This window comes from Oncorhynchus mykiss, chromosome 11 (genome assembly GCF_057628025.1).
Source record: "Oncorhynchus mykiss isolate SJ-2025 chromosome 11, ASM5762802v1, whole genome shotgun sequence".
NCBI lineage: Eukaryota > Metazoa > Chordata > Actinopteri > Salmoniformes > Salmonidae > Oncorhynchus > Oncorhynchus mykiss.
The window spans coordinates 38,268,196-38,288,788 of NC_143032.1; the positions used below are offsets into that span (position 1 = coordinate 38,268,196).

General features: G+C 43.1%; 1 protein-coding gene across 2 annotated transcripts; it reads right to left on the reverse strand.

The window, feature by feature from the left end:
* Positions 1–311: 311 nt before the first annotated feature.
* On the reverse strand, positions 312–14,352 carry LOC110535667 (cyclin-dependent kinase 13). 2 transcript variants are annotated; one of them, XM_090190077.1, is made up of 15 exons: positions 14,222–14,300; positions 12,358–13,943; positions 7,083–7,646; positions 6,807–6,977; positions 6,505–6,644; positions 5,624–5,794; positions 5,234–5,423; positions 4,959–5,015; positions 4,708–4,809; positions 4,488–4,565; positions 3,666–3,782; positions 3,420–3,551; positions 2,632–2,831; positions 2,040–2,492; positions 312–1,869 (listed from the first exon to the last, which is right to left on the reverse strand). In XM_090190077.1, the coding sequence occupies exons 2-15, from the start codon at positions 13,497–13,499 to the stop codon at positions 1,184–1,186; spliced, it is 4,203 nt and encodes a 1,400-aa protein (XP_090046203.1). In that variant the 5' UTR covers positions 13,500–13,943; positions 14,222–14,300; the 3' UTR covers positions 312–1,183. The 2 variants fall into 2 exon arrangements, with proteins under 2 accessions (XP_090046203.1, XP_021476489.1); XM_021620814.3 differs by having other exon boundaries at positions 12,358–14,352.
* Between the last annotated feature and the right edge of the window lie 6,241 nt (positions 14,353–20,593).

A 20,593-nucleotide genomic window follows, 5' to 3' on the forward strand; every position in this document is an offset into this window, starting at 1 on the left:
ATGTGCAGGCTTTCAAATCATAGACACTCGTTTGATATAAAAGCTCATGAAAATGTTAGTTTGTCACTTTCACAAGGTAATAGTAATAACATGTTCAACGATTTAATACATTGACTGGAATCTAGGTTGTGCCTTTAGACTGAGAAAATGTAATAAAAGGATGAATTTTTCACTTTTCCCACTGTCTTCTCAAACCCCGGCCTGGTCTGTTTAGCAAGCGTTCACGTAAGTCCTGCGATGTTGCAACTCTGTGTTTAGAGAAATCGATGATACCTCATGACGTTCATCAAAAAAGTACACTCAAAGAAAGCATTGTTGGCATTTTTTTAATAAACATTTGCCAAATGGGGGAAGAAAAAAATATCACATTTTAGTACAAAAGGACAGTTGCTTGTCTCCTTTTTGAACTTGGGTTACATCTATTTTTGTTTTACATATGATTTTACAATGGCAATTGGCAGAGGGCTTGTGTAATTTAAAGTGAACACAGCCTTCCATCAAGTCATTCAGTAGCTATCAGTTTTACTGCATTCACCCAAGTGCTACCAGTCTTTCTGGAACCAATGATCTCTTCACTGTTGGGTAGAGCTTGCAAGTTAAGCATTTCACTGTACTTGTGGATGTGACAATAACACTTGAACCTTTCATCAAAAACAAGCCCAGAGAAGCCTTATCAACTGAGACCTCCTGGTTGCAACATATTCTTAACCCCCAAAAACTACATAACTGGTATTTTTATAATTGTGCAGATATAGCACTTCATTCATTTCATACCTAAATTGTTCGCCTTCTTTAGTCAGTAGTGCAAAAAAATATGAATTAGTCTGCTCGGGAGTAATTAAAGAACGGCTAAAGTACATATTTAAAACGCATACCTAGCCTGGTACACTTGAAAAATGTGCGTTTAATTTAAAAGACAGAAGTAGAATAGATTACCAAAAAAAATAAAAAAAATGGTACGAGCAGGAAAAGCCCCCTCCTTCTGCAACATACCCCACATTCCAGATAAATTAGGACTACAATGCTTGACACAGATTTAAAATTATTTTTATTACAAATCAGGTGCACATTTCCAGATCCCTCTGGTCAGCCTGAGAGAGTTTGGGGCTCAGTTTCTTTTGAGTCCTCAAGTCTGGGGTGTTTCCATCATCACACCCTGCCCCGTTCACTATGCCACAGCCAATCAGAAGGGGAGGCCTCGCCCTCGGATGGCTGTTGAGTTCACATTTGTGTTGAAGCCAAGGGGCAAAGATGGGGCCCCAGGCTGGGAAGGGGAGCCCCAGGACTGGCCCGGAGGTGGGATGGGCGGGGGAGGTGTGGCATGGTTGTAGAGCTGGATGGTGGTGGGGTTGACCTGCCCTTCCACAAGCAAGGAGTGGCTTTGATTGTACTCAAAACGGTGGTCTTTGTCCCCGCTGAACACCATGCTACTGCCACCTCTACCTCCCCCTGTGCCTGAAGGGTAGGGCTCCTGGAGTGAGGGGGCCAGGGACCCGGCAGCTGAGGACAAGCCGGGGGTTGGATCGCTGCTGGTGAACACCTCCCTCAGGGCGTGGGGGGGCAGGCCGCCCCCCAGCATGTGGCCCAAGTAGCTGTTGCCAAAACCTGCAGGAGGGAAGGGTGGAGGGGGTGGGCGGCTGTAGTCACCGCCATAGCCCGGTCCTTCTGCGCCGGGGTGTGGTGAGTAAACTTGCTTCGGGAACCTTCCTCCCTCACCTGAGATCAGCATGGGCGGCAGGTGGCCAGTCTTGGGCTCCATCTTCTGCCGGTAGTCCAGGTCCTCGCAGCAGGGAGGGGGCTCTGGAGGTTCAGGAGGTCTCTGGTCAGGGGGTAGGATGGGTCTGGAGGAAACTCCACTCCCCTCAGACACTAAGGGGGAAACGCACAAGACATTATGTTAATTCAACGCAAAGGGATAGTTCTAGTTGGAGTTCTATCCAACATTAAATTATTTGTGTACAGAAATTAGAGCCAGATAAGCCTACTGGATGGTCACAACTGTCACAACTAGCAAAATGTCTATATATGAGTGTAGTTACCTGGTGAGACAGGGATGGGCTCTGGGGGCTGCTTGGGCTCAGGGGGTGGCGGAGGCCGTCCTGCTAGTGGGTTTCTGCCGACTGCCTCGTCCCTGGCCTCTTGCCTCTGTTGGGCCTGGAGGAGCTGGGCCAGCAGCATGGTGACCGCCGTCTGGGTGGCTGACGATGCTTCACCTTCAGGCTTCCCCTGCGAAACCGACGAGGGAGGTGGTGATGGGAGCTTGGGCATGGGGGGCGCTCCACCCAGCAGAGGGGGCTTGGGCGGGGCGGGTGGCTCTGGGGGCTGGTTGGAATCAGAGGGTGCTGGTGGCAGGACCTTGGAGAGCTGCTGCAGTGTTTCAGAATTGACCTTAGCGATCTGGGCTGCGTTGACAGTGCTCTTAGACTGGCCAAGCAGCTTGAGGAGGACCGCCAGCTGTTCCTGGGTCAGCTGGCAGTTGGGACCTTTTGGGTCTACGGGAGACAAAGGAAAACATGATTTACTAAAAAGTAACTATTAATTCACTCCAAGTTGTTGTTAGTGTGTAACTGACAAGGCATGAGGCAAGTATGGTGGGTTGACTGCAGTACTAGACTAGAGACAGTCACTCACCCAGTAGGGCCGAGGCAGCCACAGTCTGGGCTTTGAGCCCCCCGGGTGGAGGGAAGCCCTGGGGGGTGTTGCTACGACTGTCGTCTCCCAGCCCCAGCTCCTTACGGGGGGCCTTGGGAGCTGACAGCTCCTCTGGCATTTGCTTCTGTTTCCGCCGCTTCTTACTCCACAACTCATGGCAGTCCTGCCACAGGGGGAGACTGGAAAGGAGCAATGGGGACAAGATCTTCAGTTTCTTTGCAATTTCTCACATGGAATAGCCTTCATTTCTCAGAACGACAATGTTTCAGAAGAAAGTGCTTTGTTTCTGGCTATTTTGAGCCTGTAATTGAACACAAATGCTGATGCTCCAGATACTCAACTAGTCTAAAGGCCAATTGTATTGCTTCTTTAAATCAGGACAACAGTTTTCAGCTGTGCTAACAATTACAAAAGGGTTTTCTAATGATCAATTAGCTTTTTAAAATGATAAACATGGATTAGCTAACACAATGTGCCATAGGAACACAGGGGTGATAGTTGCTGTAAATGGGCCTCTGTACGCCTATATAGATATTCCATTTTTTTTTTTAAATCTGCCGTTTCCAGCTACAATATTCATTTACAACATTAACAATGTCTACACTGGATTTCTGATCAATTTGACGTTATTTTAATGGACATTTTTTTTAGCTTTTCTTTAAAAAACAAGAACATTTCTAAGTGACCCAAAACTTTTGAACGGTAGTGTACAATTCTACAGTGATGGATCACAGACACTGAGGTGTAACGGCTTTTCCCAAACATACTCTGGTGGGGGCATCTTGGTTGGGTCCACGTCTTTGAGGAATTCACTGCTTAGCGCCGCCTCGGCTGCGCAGCGCTTGCTGGGGTCCAGCGACATCATGTGGTCAAACAGGTCCAGGGCTGAGGGTGGAATACTGAGAGAAAGACCAAGTGATTAGTCAAACACTGCCAAAGAATAATGCTATGTATTATTTTCATACGTTAATGACGAACCCATTTACTGAATTCAAACAAGATGATTGACTCACAAAGCATACTCCTCTCTGAGCCGCCGCCGGTACTGTTTCTTTGGTTTCATGGTGTTGAAGTAGGGCAGCTTGATGACATCTGGCCACACGGCGGGGCAGGGGCTGCCACAGATACGACTGGAAGGGAGAGAAGCCATCAGTTTGGGCTAGAGTTCAGTAATGTGCCCCATTTGGGAACACTGTCAAACGAGATAGCTGAAGGCCTTTCAGACAGTTAAAGCTGCAATATGTACATTTTTGGGCGACCTAACAAAATTCACATAGAAATGTGAGTTATAGATCTGTCAATCATTGAAAGCAAATCTAAGAAGTGGTAGATCTGTTCTGTGTGTGCCATTTCTATGCTTCTTGTTTTTTAAGTTTTGTTTTTGCGTCTTTTACTTTCAGATTTGTACACCAGCTTCAAACAGCTGAAAATACAATATTTTTGGTTATGGAACATATATTTCACAGCAGTTTAGATGGTAGAATGATTCTCTACACCAGGGCTCTCCAACCCTGTTCCTGTAGGTTTTCGCTCCAACCCCAGTTGTAACTAACCTGAGTCTGCTTATCAATCAGCTAGTTATTAGAGTCAGGTGCGCTAGATTAGGGTTGGCGTAAAAACCTACTGGACTGTTGCTCTCCAGGAACACGATTCGAGAGCCCTGCTCTACTCTTTATTTTCTTGTTTTGTCACATACTGAAATTCGGCGAACTATTAGAATTTTAGCAACCAGGAAATGACGACAGAGCAATTTCTTAATAGTGAATCTTTAAACAAATACTGAGAATAAGACAATGACAGATTTATAGTACCTGTTTCCTCTGACCACAGCGTACCTGATCAGCTCTAACTGGGCAAGCTCCTGGTTGGCTTGGAAAATGGGCTTCTTTGTGAACAGCTCCCCCAGAATGCACCTGGATTTCAGACAAAAACAGAAAGAATACATTATCATCTTTATAGAACCATGACCCATCATCTGTCCTTGGTTCAAGAATCATGAATCTCATAAGCCAGTGAAACACCACACCGAATGTCAACGCAATGTATGTCTCTTACCCGCAGCTCCACACGTCAATGGCAGGTGTGTACCTCTCCTCCCCGAGCAAAAGCTCAGGGGGTCTGTACCACAGGGTGATCACCTTGTTGGTGTACGGGCGGCTATTACAAATGCATCAGTGTCAATAATATCATCCACAACAAAACACAGTTGAGACCTATATGTTTGATGAAACATATATACAGTAATACATGTGATAATCCAATAACTATGGGCAGTAATCAACTGTAAGCCATATCGGGACACTTACCTCTCATCAGAGTTATAAAGTCGAGCCAGTCCAAAATCTGCCAGCTTTATTTGACCCCTGGCGGAGAGAACAGAACACGGCTTTAACTTGACCTCCAAACCCTTTCTGTCAAACACTGCCACCGCAGTGGATAGAAACAGGTTCTTTGACGTTGGCTACCATTTAGCATGGTCCCAGATCTGCTTGTGCTTTGGCGTGACAATGACCATAGGAGTTGACAAGACAGCACCGACAGATATGGGACCAGCAGGCTAGCTATCCTGAGGAGCACTCACTTGTTATTAAGCAGGATGTTGGAGCACTTGATGTCCCTGTGCAGAAAGTTCTTTTTGTGGCAGTAGTCAAGGCCCTCCAGCAGCTGCCTCATGAAGGACTTGATGTGGCTCTCGTTGAAGTGGACCAGGCCTGACTCCAAGAGGCCCATCAGGTCATGGTCCATATACTCAAACACCAGGTAGAATGCACCTGTAGGAGGAGGATGGATCATATAGAAGGGAAACAGATGCATAGATAAACACAATGCAGACACATGGGGCTACGTCCCAAACGCTTTTCCCTATAGTGCACTACATTTGACCAGGTCCTATAGGGCTCTGGTCAAAAGTGGTGCACTATTTAGGGAACGGAGTGCGGACATGCTAATACAGAGGGTTTGTCATATGGACCTTTGTCGTTCTTGAAGTCCAGGGCATCCTCCTTGTCGGTGACTATCTCCTTCATGTTGATGATGCTCTTGTGGTTGAGCTGCCGGAGGATCTTGATCTCCCTGATGGCGGTGATAGGGAAGCCCTCCTTCTCGTTGTCCAGACGCACCTTCTTCAAGGCCACCATCTCAGCTACACCATGGGGATAGAGATAAAGGGCAGAGTATATTATAAAATACATTGTGGCAGACGGCAGGGAGAGGTGAGGGGGGTGGTAATTGAGGAACGATAGCTTGCAGGCTCTACCCACAAGCCTTATATGGACTTCCTGCCCCAACGAGGCAAGACTGAATTGTTAAGCCAGGGAGTGCTTGCGGATTAAGAAGGGAGCAGCCTACACAAAGGGGCAGAGGAGCTGAGACAAGAGGTATGAAGAGTGAGAGAAACGAGAGCAAAATCTGTGTGAATACCCATTGTGACCTGGGCTGTCGGACTACCCCCCCATGTACCAGACCAGATTGGCTGAGAACGCGAGTGTGAGGATTACCCCTGGAAAACGGAACGGCTTGTGGACTGTGAGGTGATGGGTGAATTCCCCCTTCTTTCCCCGTGTACCAAAATCCCTAATAAACTTCCCCTTTGCCTTACATTTGGGCTAGTGGTGGTGCCTGTTTTGTTATTGAACTTGGTGATGTGGAAACCCCACACCCTTGATCCTGCTACAACATGTTCACACATAAGATACATAGGGCATAGAAAGACTTCAATTTTGAGTAGAACGAGTTTTTACTTTAAAATGTTGATAGTGAAATAATTATTATAATATGAGCTACCAGGAAGATAGGGCGTAGCCTATGATCTACATGAAATGTTGAAGAAAGAAAGCATTAAGTAGTCCTCACCTGTGTCTTTGTCTTTTGCCTTGTACACCTGGCCGTAGGTGCCCTCTCCCGTGATGCCGATAATCTCAAACTTGTCCACGCACCGTTTCCCCCAGTCTATCTCAGTCTCCTTGATCTCCCCAAAACGTGGGCCGCAGATCCTGGGAGACAAACAAACCAACTAGAGATTAGGTCAAGCAGTGGTGGTCAACACCAGGCAGTAGAAACTCAAGGAGCATTAAGAAGCATAGGCCATGGAAGAGGTAGGGTGAGTATAATGGTTCCACAGAGCAGACACGGAAGGCCAAGGGGCCCAGACATACTTGGGCCGACGGTGAAGCGTGGTGGTCTTCTTCTCGTTTAATGGGCTGTGGGGGGAGGAGGCGCCGCCTCCGGGGAGCTCAGGAGGAAGGGGCAGGTCGGCAAGGAGGTGGCGGGCCTTCTGATGCTCTGCTGGCTTCTTCCCTGAGAGCGAAGGTAAGACCTCCTTCAAGCTGCACAGGGGAAGAAGAGAATGAGAAGTTAGGCTATGGAACAGCACAGAGAGGTGGAGTGATGAAAACGATAATAAAAGGTATTTTCTATTACGTTCCATTTACCTGTCTGCTCCATCTAAGTGCTCGAGGACGTGCAGGGGCAGGAGTAGAGATGTCAGTGTAGAGGCAGTCAGGGCAGCTACTCGCCCCTTCTCTTTGCCCTGTCCAGATGCTGGTGCTTTCCTCTTGTCCCGTTGCTCCGAGGGGTGCCGCTCTCTGTCCCTGCTGGGCTGATGGGGCTCTGTGCTCCTCTTGGAGGTTCTGTCTGCAGGGGACTGAGGCTGGCTCAACACAGGGGTCCTGGGACCCTTCTCGGGAGGTGGCGGGGAAGGGGGCCGGCCCATCTTGATGGTGGGGTTGGCCTTGGAGCTGGGCTGGTGGGAGCCTGTAGAGGGTCCCTTGGTGGAATTGGAGGCGTTGCTGGAGCTTTTGGCCCGGGCAGCTGCCTCGGCAGCTTTTGCCTTCTTTTGCTTGCTGAGCTCGGCCGCGAGGCTGCTCTTGAAGGTCAGCGTGCTGGGGGAGAGGCTGGAAGGTCGACTGTGGGAGCAAGAGTGGCGGTGGCGGCTGCGTGAGCGGGAGTGCCTCAAGGAGGAATACGGGCTCCTGCTTCGAGACTTGCCAGATCGCCTGGAGAAAGGAGACACACAGGTTGTATGATGAACCTTTATCACAGGAGAAAAGTTCTCATTAAAAAGGTGCATAATGTCTACCTAGTGCAAATCTAGCAGACTACTGAAATGGACATTTATATTCAGAGCCATTAAAAGCATCATTACAACCTTAATCACAATCTAGTAAAACAGTTCTACTAATATGTTTCACAAAGCAGAGCTCTCTCAGGCAATCCAGATTCCACCCTGACCTCATATTTACACCAATGTCTCTGAGTAGCTAGGTTTCCATCCAATTGGCCACAGATTTATGCACATATATATATATATTTTTTAATCAGCATGAAAACAATATGCACTTTTTCCCCACAAGAGATGCGTTGCCATCAAATTAACTTGTTGTGGATAAAATGCTGGGCGTGGTGATGTAGATTCTAAGCTAACATATAGAATTGTTTAATGATGGTCATACCAAGGATAATGTATCTATTTGATTTTGAATTTTAAGACCCCTTTTTATTTTATTTCACCTTTATTTAACTAGTTATTTAGGCCAGTTGAGAAGTTCTCATTTACAACTGTGACCTGGCCAAGATAAAGCAAAGCAGTGCAACAAAAACAACACAGTTACACATGAGATAAGCAAACGTACAGTCAATAACACAATAGAGAAGTCTATGTACAGTGTGTGCAAATGTAGTAAGATTAGGGAGGTAAGGCAATAAATAGCCAATAGTGGCGAAATAATTACAATTTTGCATTAACACTAGTGACAGATGTGCAGATGATGATGTGCAAGTAGAGATACTGGGGTGCAAAATAGCAAAAAATAAATAACAATATGGAGATGAGGTAGATGGGTGTGTTATTTACAGATGGGCTGTGTACAGGTGCAGTGATCGGTAAGCTGCTCTGACAGCTGATGCTTAACATTAGTGAGGGAGATATAGGTCTCCAGCTTCAGTGGTTTTTGCAGTTCGTTCCAGTCATTGGCAGCAGAGAACTGGAAGGAAAGGTTGGCTTTGGGCTTAACCAGTGAAATATACCTGCTGGAGAGCGTGCTACGGGTGGGTGCTGCTATGGTGACCAGTGAGTTGAGATAAGGCGGGGCTTAACCTAGCAAAGACTTATAGATGACCTGGAGCCAGTGGGTTTGGCGACTAATATGTAGCGAGGGCAAGCCAACAAGAGCATACAGGTTGCAGTGGTGGGTAGTATATGGGGCTTTGGTGACAAAACGGATGGCACTGTGATAGACTACATTCAATTTTCTGAGTAGAGTGTTGGAAGCTATTTTGTAAATGACATCGCCGAAGTCAAGGATCAGTAGGATAGTCAGTTTTACGAAGGTATGTTTGGCAGCATGAGTGAAGGAGGCTTTGTTGCAAAATAGGAAGCCAATTCTATATTTAATTTTGTATTGGAGATGCTTAATGTGAGTCTGGAAGGGGAGTTTCCAGTCTAACCAGACACCTAGGTATTTGTAGTTGTCCACATATTCTAAGTCAGAACCGTCCAGAGTAGTGATGCTAGGCGAGCGGGCGCAGCAATCGGTTGAAGAGCATGCATTTAGTTTTACAAGCTTTTAAGAGTAGTTGGAGGCCACGGACGGAGTGTTGTATACCATTGATGCTTGTTTGGAGGTTTAACACCGTGTCCAAGGAAAGGCCAGATGTATACAGAATGGTGTCGTCTGCGTAGAGGGGGATCAGAGAATCACCAGCAGCAAGAGAGACATCATTGACATATACAGAGGGAGTCGGCCTGAGAATTGAACCCTGTGGTACCCCCATAGAGACTGCTAGAGGTCCGGACAACAGGCCCTCCGATTTGACACACTGAACTCTGAGAAGTAGTTGGTGAAACTGGCAAAGCAGTCATTTGAGAAACCAAGGCTATTGACTCTGCACCCCTTGATGAAATACTGAATTTGGCATTACTGCTATTATCCAATTGAAACGCATTGAACAGATTCACTAATTAAACTAATATATATATATATATATATATAACATAATATATGTGTATATACATGTGTATATCTACACATATATATATACTTCCATTCATTTGTTGTTACTATATATATATATATATATATATATATATATATATATATATATATATATATATATACCAATATACATATGTATATATACACATATATTGTGTTATATACATACATACGTGAATCTGTTCAATGCGTTTCAATTGGATAATAGCAGTAATGCCAAATTCAGTATTTCATCAAGGGGTGCAGAGTCAATAGCCTTGGTTTCTCAAATGACTGCTTTATATACTTCCATTCATTTGTTGTTGTTGTTACTGGGGACCTTCAGACAATGGATTGAGAGGTGGCCCATGCAAAAAACATCTCCCAATCTTAAAAACAGACGGATTTTGATGGGGATGTTATTAAATTGATTTCCGCAGGACTGCGGAAATTGTAGGCTAAGGGTTAATAAAGTGTTTGTAATTCAACAAGAGGCACTTAAAAAAAAAAAAAAAAAACATAAAATTGAATGCCAGATTTCTAGAATTTTCAGACTATTTTGGGGAAGTGTATACTGGCTCCTGAGTCTCAAGATGGTCAAACAGTACTATTGCAGTTTAATTGTAAAAAAAAAAATATATATATAGGGGGGTGCCGGTACAGAGTCAATGTGCAGGGGGCACCGGTTAGTTGAGGTAGTATGTACATGTAGGTAGAGTTGATTAAAGTGACTATGCATAGATGACAACAGAGAGTAGCAGTGGTGTGGAGAGGGGGGAGAAGGGCAATGCAAATAGCCCGGGTAGTCATTTGATTAGATGTTCAGGAGTCTTATGGTTTCGGGGTAGAAGCTGTTTAGAAGCCTCTTGGACCTAGACTTGGCACTCCAGTACCACTTGCCATGCGGTAGCAGAGAGAAGTCTATGACTAGGGTGGCTGGAGTCTGACAATTTTTAGGGCCTTCCTCTGACACCGCCTGGTATAGAGGTCCTGGATGGCAGGAAGCTTGGCCCCAGTGATGTACCACTGTTGCGTCATCGGCAAACTTAATGATGGTGTTGGAGTCGTGCCTGCCCGTGCAATCGGGGCGGCAGCATAGCCTAGTGGTTAGAGCATTGGACTAGTAAACGAAAGGCTGCAAGATCGAATCCCTGAAAAATGAAAGAGAAATGCAAACGACAGCAGCAGAGTCCTGTATGGCAATATATTCAGAAGTTAAATGGGAAGGAAATGCAAACTTTTAAATTGTCACACCCCTAGTATATATATATGCCTTAATAGATTTTTTAAATAGACTCAGTTTTCATTTGACACCCAATTTGACATACTTCTATTTACTTCACGTTGGTGCTTATGGGTCCTTTAATATGGAAACATGAACATAAAATATTGCAGTTGTAAATAACTGCTACTGAACTAAAAATTAAGAGCTGAGAAAAAAATAATACCTACAGAAAGCTGTCAACAGGAAAGCATTGCTTTGCCAGCAATTGGATTTTAAAATATTATACAATCAGAGCATTTTCCCCCCTGGGAAAGGAGCGAGAGGCTCGCTCTACACAGCAGCAGACCCTAGTGAAACAGGTACCGTGACAGGCAGACACTTTCATTACTGGAATCAATCAAGTTTTGGGTGAGGTGACCATGTAGAATGTGCAGCTTTCACTGATGCAACCAATTACATTTTTTACTTGCACAGCCAAGTCAAAGGGTGCGACAAAAAATGTTGCAGTCTGGAGCCTTGAGGTGGCATGTGTAGTCCACTGTGTAGCCTTATTTCAAACATTGAAACTTTAGTAAATAAAAACAAAGAAAATGGATGATTCAAAATATTAACTTTGTAACCATTCCCATTTAATCCCCTCAAGCCAGTGTTGCATAACTTTAGTCAACCAAAGCAAAAGATTTTGAAACTCTGGTGTCTCCCAGTGGATGAAGTCAGCACACAACGTGACAAGCAGCAGAAATAATGTATCCGTCAGAATGTATGGAATACATCAAAGTGACTAGCTAGCTAACATTTTTTTATCATGTTACAATGCGTATCTAGATACATTGCACTTGTACATTTGGGTACTGATACAATGGCAGGCAGCATTTAAAGCACCTAACGGCCCCATGACTGAGAGTACCAGTCAAGCGCTTACTGTTGTTGAATTAACTTGGCACATGGAAACGGTGACAGAAACAGCATGCACATTTGGCTTCCATGTGCCAAGTTAATTCAACACTTCGTAGGCCAAAGCGTTCTGTTTGTTGTCTTAAGCCATCTTGCATTTTGAAAAGGAGATGGCCTCTCTTCCAAACTAAGGCCTTCTGTGTAATCATATTTACATAATGAGGAAGTATGTGTAACGGGGGTCAGTGTGCTGCTAACAGCTTAGCTTCATCCACTGCACATACTAGACTCGAACCAGTGATGCTCTGCTTCACAACACATGTAACTGGCCTCCTTGACAACGTTCCAATGGATTGAGCCACCCAAAGGGTACTGATTGGATGGCTCCATTTGCAACATTGCAAGCTAGCTGTGCAGTGATCTTACAGCACGTTTTTAACTCAGCAATCCAAGGGCATAAAACACAATATTGAACATGATCACACAAGAGAAGCTAAAACACGGGTCCAAATCAGTCAGGTAGGTAGGTAGTTAGACGATTAACACCTGAAATTATACCAGGCGTGTTATCTTTGACTTTAATACAGGTACAGTACCATCTGATTGACTGCTTACCTTATGACTGGACTTGGGCTGAGTGACTTTCGGTATGGACTTCGTGATCGCCGACGGGTACCGTAGGGACTTGAGACAAGTTCTCCCTGTTCAAATGGACTATGTCGACCATAGCTTGGAGAACTGCGCCTGTTGAATGGGCTCATTGGAGACCGCTTTCTTTTGTTGCTTGAGTATGAACTGGGCGACTTTGAAATGTTGTAGGCGCCATAGACCTCAGCATCTCGGCTGTAGTATGTCAAACTAGGGGACAGCCTTTTGTTCCCATAACTGGGACTTCTTCTACATATAAATTGTTTATTATAACTACCACTGGGAGACTGGTATCCATAAGAATAAGATGTCCCATGTGGACTTTCTGCCTTGAAACCAGGACTTCTTCTGGAGGCTCCGAGTTCTTCACAGTCATCTCGGTATGATTGTGGTGCATCCCTGTATGCAGTCAGGGCCTCTTTTTCAGACCGTGACTTACTTTTGTGCCGTTTAGACTCCCTTTTATCCAAAGACATGGGCGGCAATGTTGTAGACGTCTTCTTGCCGTTGCTGTCACTGTTTCTCGCACTATCTCGGTTGTTTTTGGTGGCACTAAGGCTACTTCCGCCACGAGATTTCGAAGAGTCCTTCTCACCGCTCTGGCGTTCCTTTCTTTTCGGTTCCTTCTCTTGTCTATTCCTCTCGGATGAACCACTGGTTTGTTCATCCTTCCTGAGATGCACTATATCCCGGTCTCTTCGAGACCATCTCTCTCGGGATGTCGGTCCGTTGATGTCTGTAAACTCAATTTTGCTAAATCGATCGGCCGAAATCCGAGCATGCGGTTCTGGTTTAGGTGAAGGGCTCCCAGAAAAGCGTTCCGATTGGGAACTCACGTCGTCATATTCCACCAAAGTCCGAGGTTCACCTTCTCTTACGAGAGTGCTTCTCCGTTCACTGCCTGGTTCATCTGGCGTATGCCATGGTTCTTTCTCCCTAGCGTGACTGTGTTTCTTTCTACTAGACGACAGCCTCTTCTCCCGGTGTTTCTCTCGCTGCTGAGTAGCACCGCCTATAGTTCTAACGCTACTGCGCCGCTCCGGTCTGTCACTTCTCTGTGCCGATGGGCTTTTTCCCCGACCCTCGCGAATTACCACCGAGTTAGGCATTTATCAAAAATATGTGATATATACTTTTGGTAACATTGGTTGTCTTCAGTGTTATGTTCCTTGGTACACAAAACATTTGCAACAAATTGGCTAGCTAGCAAACTAGCAAGTTAATATAACCAGCTAGTCAGACGGTAACCAGCAGTGAGCTATTACAAACGAGAATCCATCGCATTCATCATCTCCCAAAAAATCCATAATCTGTTTCCCTCGATTAAATTAATTTCATATGACAAATAAATCAATGATTATAATCCGTGACTGTAAGATTCCAAAGATGTGCCATCTAGCTAGCCAGAGCTAGCTAGCAACTGTAGCTAGCTAGGCAGTGTCTCGTAACTGCATTCCATGTTATAGCAGGCCCGATATCTCCTGCTCGAAAGGAAATGTTTCTTGGTAGAAAATCGCAGCTCACGTCGGCTTTAAAAATATATTCCCAAAGTGCTGAAAATAAGAAATAAAAACATTTCACTTTTTAGTAATGACATTTCTTTACGTTTGCCATAACAATCCAGTTTGGACGAACAAGGAAGTGGCTAGCACGCATCAAACTATGCTAGCTTGCTTTCTCCTTGGAGTTCAATCAACTCCGGCAGATTCAATAAAACAAAACTATTTAAAAAATCCACGGACAGTTTACGTATTTTAGTGGATAGCCGTATTATCACATATTTATATAAATTCAAATATTACATTTAGAGTTTTATTGGTTATATAATTACATTTTATAACCGATATGCACCGAACATAATTCGTCAACAAGATAACGTTAGATTGCCGGGCCCTCCAGTTTTCAAATTGAAGGGCTGCTGCTACTAGTACGACTACTACGACTTCTTCTTCGATGAGATTTAAGGGTGGTTGGCATCCAATAAATGTTGCATTACCCCCACCTACTAGACTGGAGTACAACTCCCTATACTTTGCTTGAAAAAATGAATAAACGAATACCCTACCACCGAACACTACACACACACATATTTTTATAATAATAACAAAACACCCACCCTTCTCTATTATTTAAATATATTTAGTCCTACCTCAGGCCAACAGACTGAAAGGAGGGAACAGCACCACTTAACACACCCTGTAACTATTCTGACATAAAGTCTTGCACACCCAAAATAGTTCTCTGCAGCTGCCACCACAACCTCAATTGTCTGCGACTTACATTCCATCCCTTAAGTACAGTTGATAACCATTGCTATACATGCAAAACAAATCCAATCAATCTTAATGAAACATATATCACTTGCTGGTTTAACCCTCTGTACTTGTACAGATCTAATACTCACACCACTCCTCTTAAGATCCCTCCCCCTTGACCCATCTTCCTCTACTTTCTTAACTGCCTCAGCATATGACAACTTACGCACTACTCTAACCCTGAAACCCTGGAATGCTACACATTCCTTTGTCTCATGTCCTTCTGCATACTTCTCACACCTAGGAACCTCCCTCCTACACACTGCTGCCACATGCTTGACACCTGTAACAACGGGATGCACCCCTTGGGATGTAGCGTTTAACAGTGCATCCCACCTGCAAAATCGGCAGTGTATCAAATACTTGTTCTCCCCACTGTGTGTGTGTGTGTGTGTGTGTGTATGTATATATATATATATATATATATATATATATATATATATATATATATATATATATATATATATATATATACAGTGGGGAGAACAAGTATTTGATACACTGCCGATTTTGCAGGTTTTCCTACTTACAAAGCATGTAGTGGTCTGTCATTTTTATCATAGGTACACTTCAACTGTGAGAGACGGAATCTAAAACAAAAATCCAGAAAATCACATTGTATGATTTTTAAGTAATTCATTTGCATTTTATTGCATGACATAAGCATTTGAAACGTCTGAAAAGCAGAACTAATCAAATGACTACCCAGACTATTTGCATTGCCCCCCACCTCCCCATGCTGCTGCTTCTCTCTGTTATTATCTATGAATAGCCACTTTAATAACTCTACCTACATGTACATAATTACTTCAATTACCTCAGCACCGGTGCCCCCTGCACATTGATTCTGTACCGGTACCCCCTGTATATAGCCCCGCTATTGTTATTTTACTGCTGCTCTTTAATTATTTGTTTTTCTTATCTATTACTTTTTTAGGGATTTTCTTAAAACTGCATTGGTGGGCTAGTAAGTAAGCATTTTACTGTAAGGTATTCTGCGCATGTGACAAATACAATTTGATTTAATTTTATATCCTAACGTCACTTTGTCGGGCAAAGACTAAACATCAAAACTCAAAAGAAAAGACAACTTTTGCATTTACCGTTACCCATTTCAATTTTACTCTTTTCTTGAGAGCAAAACAATTCACATATCTTGCCCCCATTCGTCCCTCTGACCAGCAGAAACACAAACAATTATCACAAGACCACTTCTGGTTACCCGTACCGATTCCACAGCACCCAACTCTGTTTTCAACCACCGTGAAACCACAAATGGATCAGCCAAAAAGCAAGGGTCCACTTTTTCAAAAGACTTCACTCCTACTGTCACAGACTCAAAGCCTCGGGCTACGAGAACTTCACCACACCTATCACCTTGGAAACTCCGCCCTCATTCACTTCCATTTCTCTTTCAGTCTTCAGTTCACTCTGCTTACACCACTTTAACAAACCATCTCCCCTTTCTGCCATTTTTAACCGACTCAAGCTCACCCCTTCCTCCCTCTCTCTTATACCTCCTCTGCCTCTCTTTTCCCTCCATTCCTCCTCCATATTCTAAGTATACGTCTTCTGACATACATCTTGTTCTTGGATGCCATTTAACCGGCTGTCACAATCTCCTTACAATCAGCACGAACCCCTCGGGATTTAGCGTTTAACAGTGCATCCCATTTATGAAGTAAAAAGAAGGCCTACTATTCTGTTGTTACATCCAGTGGCGTGCATAATCCAGACCAGTGGTTACGTCACTGCCAAAGGAAATCCCTGGCACACAGATTAACGGACAGCTACAACCGGTTGTGAGTGTAGGAGCAGGTTAGGAGAGCATTTTACCCTAAACCTTTCCTATAACCCTAACCCTAAGCCTCCTAACCTGCCACGTTAATTATCCTAACCTGCTGTGTAAATTCTCCTAACCTGCTATGAAAAAAGTGTGTTCTGGTTGTAGCTGTACTCCATCTAGTCAGAACGTTTTACAAATTCCTCCACATAGGAAATAAAAATATTATTTTCAATGAATCAAATTTTTTTTACCATTTAAATATTTTTTTTATTCCAAATATCTGATTTTGTTACTTTATATCGGCTATAGCCAGGCCATAACAAGTTACAACCCCTGACAAGAATGCACCAAGAACTAGTTCGCAGGGCAAGGGCCAATAACACTTTGAATGTGTGACGGGGAGAAAACATAGCCTTCATGTCAATGGGGAAATGGAGAATGCCAAGAATGTGCAAAGCTGTCATCAAGGCAAAGGGTGGCTACTTTGAAGAATCTCAAATATAAAATATATTTTGATTTGTTTAACATTTTTTTTGTTTTATTTCATAGTTTTGATGTCTTCACTCTTATTCTACAATGTATAAAATAATACAAATAAAGAAAAACACCTGCATGAATAGCTGTGTCCAAACTTTTGACTGGTACTGTACATAAACTTTTCTATTTACATTAGCAATGGAATGCGAAGTGGCGAGAGGGTTCGGGGGTTGGTGATGCAACATTCTTGCTCCACAGCTCAAATTTAGTGGAAAGATTTCAGTAGCCACAAGCCCAGTAAGCATGTGTATTTTAAATTGTTATATCTCTGCCAATTTTTATGGCATGTCCCCCTCCATCCTTGACTTTTCCTAAATAAGTATTTTGAGTACACTGATGTTGTTAGAATTTCACTAGTCCAAACAGACAGAGGTGTCAAGCACCACAAAAATTTGAGGGGGCAAAAGTACGTGAGGATGACTGGGGGGTGGTCCGGAGTGCGGCTAGGCCCCCTGTCTGTCCTTTCACCTGTTCCCTTTTTCCCTCTGATTAGTCCTCTATATCTCTCTCTGTTTTTGTTCCTGTCTTTGTCGGATTCTCGTTTGTGTTACTCATGCCTGAACCAGACTATCGTCGTGTTTGCTGCAACCTTGTCCTGTCCTGTCGGAATCTGCCTGTCCATCTGAGCCTACGTGTGTTTCATCATTAAAGAAACTCTGTTTTGTTAATTCGCTTTTGGGTCCTCATTCACCGCATGACACCCCCCTTCCTTATTTTGCACTTTTTAATTAAAAATCCGGAGGCAGCTTTTTCCTGTGATCTAGAGACATTATCATTATGCTTATTCTATGGGAAAAAACATGTATATTTCTGCATATCTAAACATACCTCTTGAGCTGTCTGTATCTTCTTGACTGGTGCTGCGGTAACGAAATTTCACCAGCCTGTGATTGTCAAGCAAATAACTGTCGGTCTCAAGCTAATTTACCTTTAATTAACATAAACACATTTAGCATCTCCTGGTTTCCACACATCCTACAAGCCATTTTAAAAAGTATAATACATCCATGTAATATAGCCTACACCTCCACAATAAATCTATTTTTATTTTAGACAGGTCTAAAGAAGCATTATATGAAGAAAATGTAGTCTATTTCAGAAAAGAATAGCATGCTTTTGTCCTTATGTTAGGTACTGATGTGGCTATGCCAAATGGCTGTGGGCTACACTAGTTCATTTAACAGACAAGGTTTGTTTATAATTTCATTGCATTATTTTATTTTATAGTATGAAGAATACAATTGAACAAAGCTGAATAAAATATAAATATTTTATCCAAACGATTTGCACCCTAAAAAAACATGCCTTTTGCGGCCTGGAGTGGTGCATTGTGCCCTTCTACCTTAATGTGCTGCGCAATCCGAAGTCTCTCACTCACGTGGCTCTTGTTCACGTGATCGGGTCTTTCTCACAGGCAACATACAAGTGACACATCCGAGACGCAACTGCACGCGTCCTTATCCAATTCCAAGGTGCATATTGAAGATATTGGAAGAATGTCCCACATTTACTTTTCGTCAAATGACAGGATGAGTAGGCATAACGTGTCTATGGGATCATATTGCCCTTCCTAAGGCTTCCACTAGATGTCAACAGTCCTTAGAACCTTGTTTGAGGCTTCTACTGTGAAGTGGGCGCGAATGACAGGGGATTGAGTAAGGTCTCTCCCAGAGTGCCATGAGCTGACCACACGCATTCATGTGAGAGTTAGCTTGAGTTCCATTGCAATTCTAAAGACAAAGGACATTTCCGGTTGGAACATTATTGAAGATTTATGTTAAAAACATCCTAAAGATTGACAGCAAAAAGGAGGTATTTGGACATAATTGATGGACTTTATCAAACAAATCAAACATTTATTGTGGAACTGCGATTCCTGGGAGTGCATTCTGTACATCAAAGGTAAGTGGATATTTATAATGTTATTTCTGACTAATGTTGACTCCACAACATGGCGGATATCTGTTTGGCTGTTTTGTTATCTGAGCGCTGTACTCAGATTATTGCACTGTGTGCTTTTTTGGTAAAGTTCTTTTGAAATCTGACACAGCGGTTACATTAAGGAGAAGTATATCTATAATTCTGTGCATAATACTTGTATCTCTTATCAAAGTTTATTATGAGTATTTCTGTAAATTGATGTGGCTCACTGAAAATTCGCCGGATGTTTTCGAGGCACAACATTACTGACCATAAAGCGCCAATGTAAACTGAGATTTTTGGACATAAATATGAACTTTATCGAACAAAACATACATGCATTGTGTAACATGAAATCCTATGAGTGTCATCTGATGAAGATCATCAAAGGTTAGTGATTAATGTTATCTCTACTTCTGCTTTTTGTGACTACTTTTTGTGAGTAGGCTCTGACCTAACATAATCATATGGTGTGTTTTCGCTGTAAAGCATTTCTGAAATTGGACACTGTGGGTAGATTAACAAGAAGTCAAGCTTTAATTTGTTGTATTGCACATGTGAATGTTTGAAAGTTAAATATTTCGAAAACATATTTTCGAATTTCACACTCTGCCTTTTCTGGGGATGTTGTCGAGGGGTTCAGCTAGCCCTAACAATTTTTAAACAATTTAAAGGCAATGCTAGCAAATACTAATTGAGTGTATGTAAACTTCTGACCCACTGGGAATGTTATGAAATAAATAAAAGCTGAAAGAAATAATTCTCTTTACTATTATTCTGACATTTCACATTCTTGAAATTAAGTGGTGATCCTAAATGACCTAAAACAGGGAATATTTACTCAGATTAAATGTCAGGAATTGTGAAAAACGGAGTTTAAATGTATTTGGATAAGTTGAATGTAAACTTCCGACTTCAACTGTAATTCACAAGTGACAGGCTAATATTGTCACTCATTAGACTATTCTTGATTTATTATTTTCTTTACATACTAAATAATATATATGTGTGACATTTGTTTAGATTTAGAATGGACCATTATCATGCACCTGTATCGAAACAGGGGCAGCGGGAAAACATATATGTCATCTATGCACTTAAATAACGAATGGAGGGTGCTTTTTCCTGTGGTTTATTTTCATACCAGCCAGATAGGCTATACTCCTGTTGTAAATATAAGCAATGTGCTTAATATTAGGAAAGTGGAGAAATAAATATAGTAGGCCTAGCCTATAGAAAGCTGACGGGAGCCTCGTATTTTTATTAGCGGCCATCAATCTGTTTTGTCTCCCAGTTGCATAGCCTATAGAATGTGGCGCAACATAAGCTCATGGGCTCTCAGGAAGTGTTTGATTAGATTTTCAATTACATTTGCATTGATGTCAGATTGATTAGAGGGACAATAGAGTGCTGCGTACCAGGCAGTTATCAAGTTTGTAGGCTACTAATGACCATGCGGTCATGTGGAATTTGACTGCCTTCTTGACTCGACCGCTGGTGTAAACAGCCAGTACCAGTCAAAAGATTGGACACACCTACTCATCCTGTAGTGAGGTGCGTACTGGCGGCAGAGAAGTCAGGCGCAGGAGAGCGAAAACTGATTTACAACGGTGTCGTTTAATATCCATAAACCACCGTAAACAGA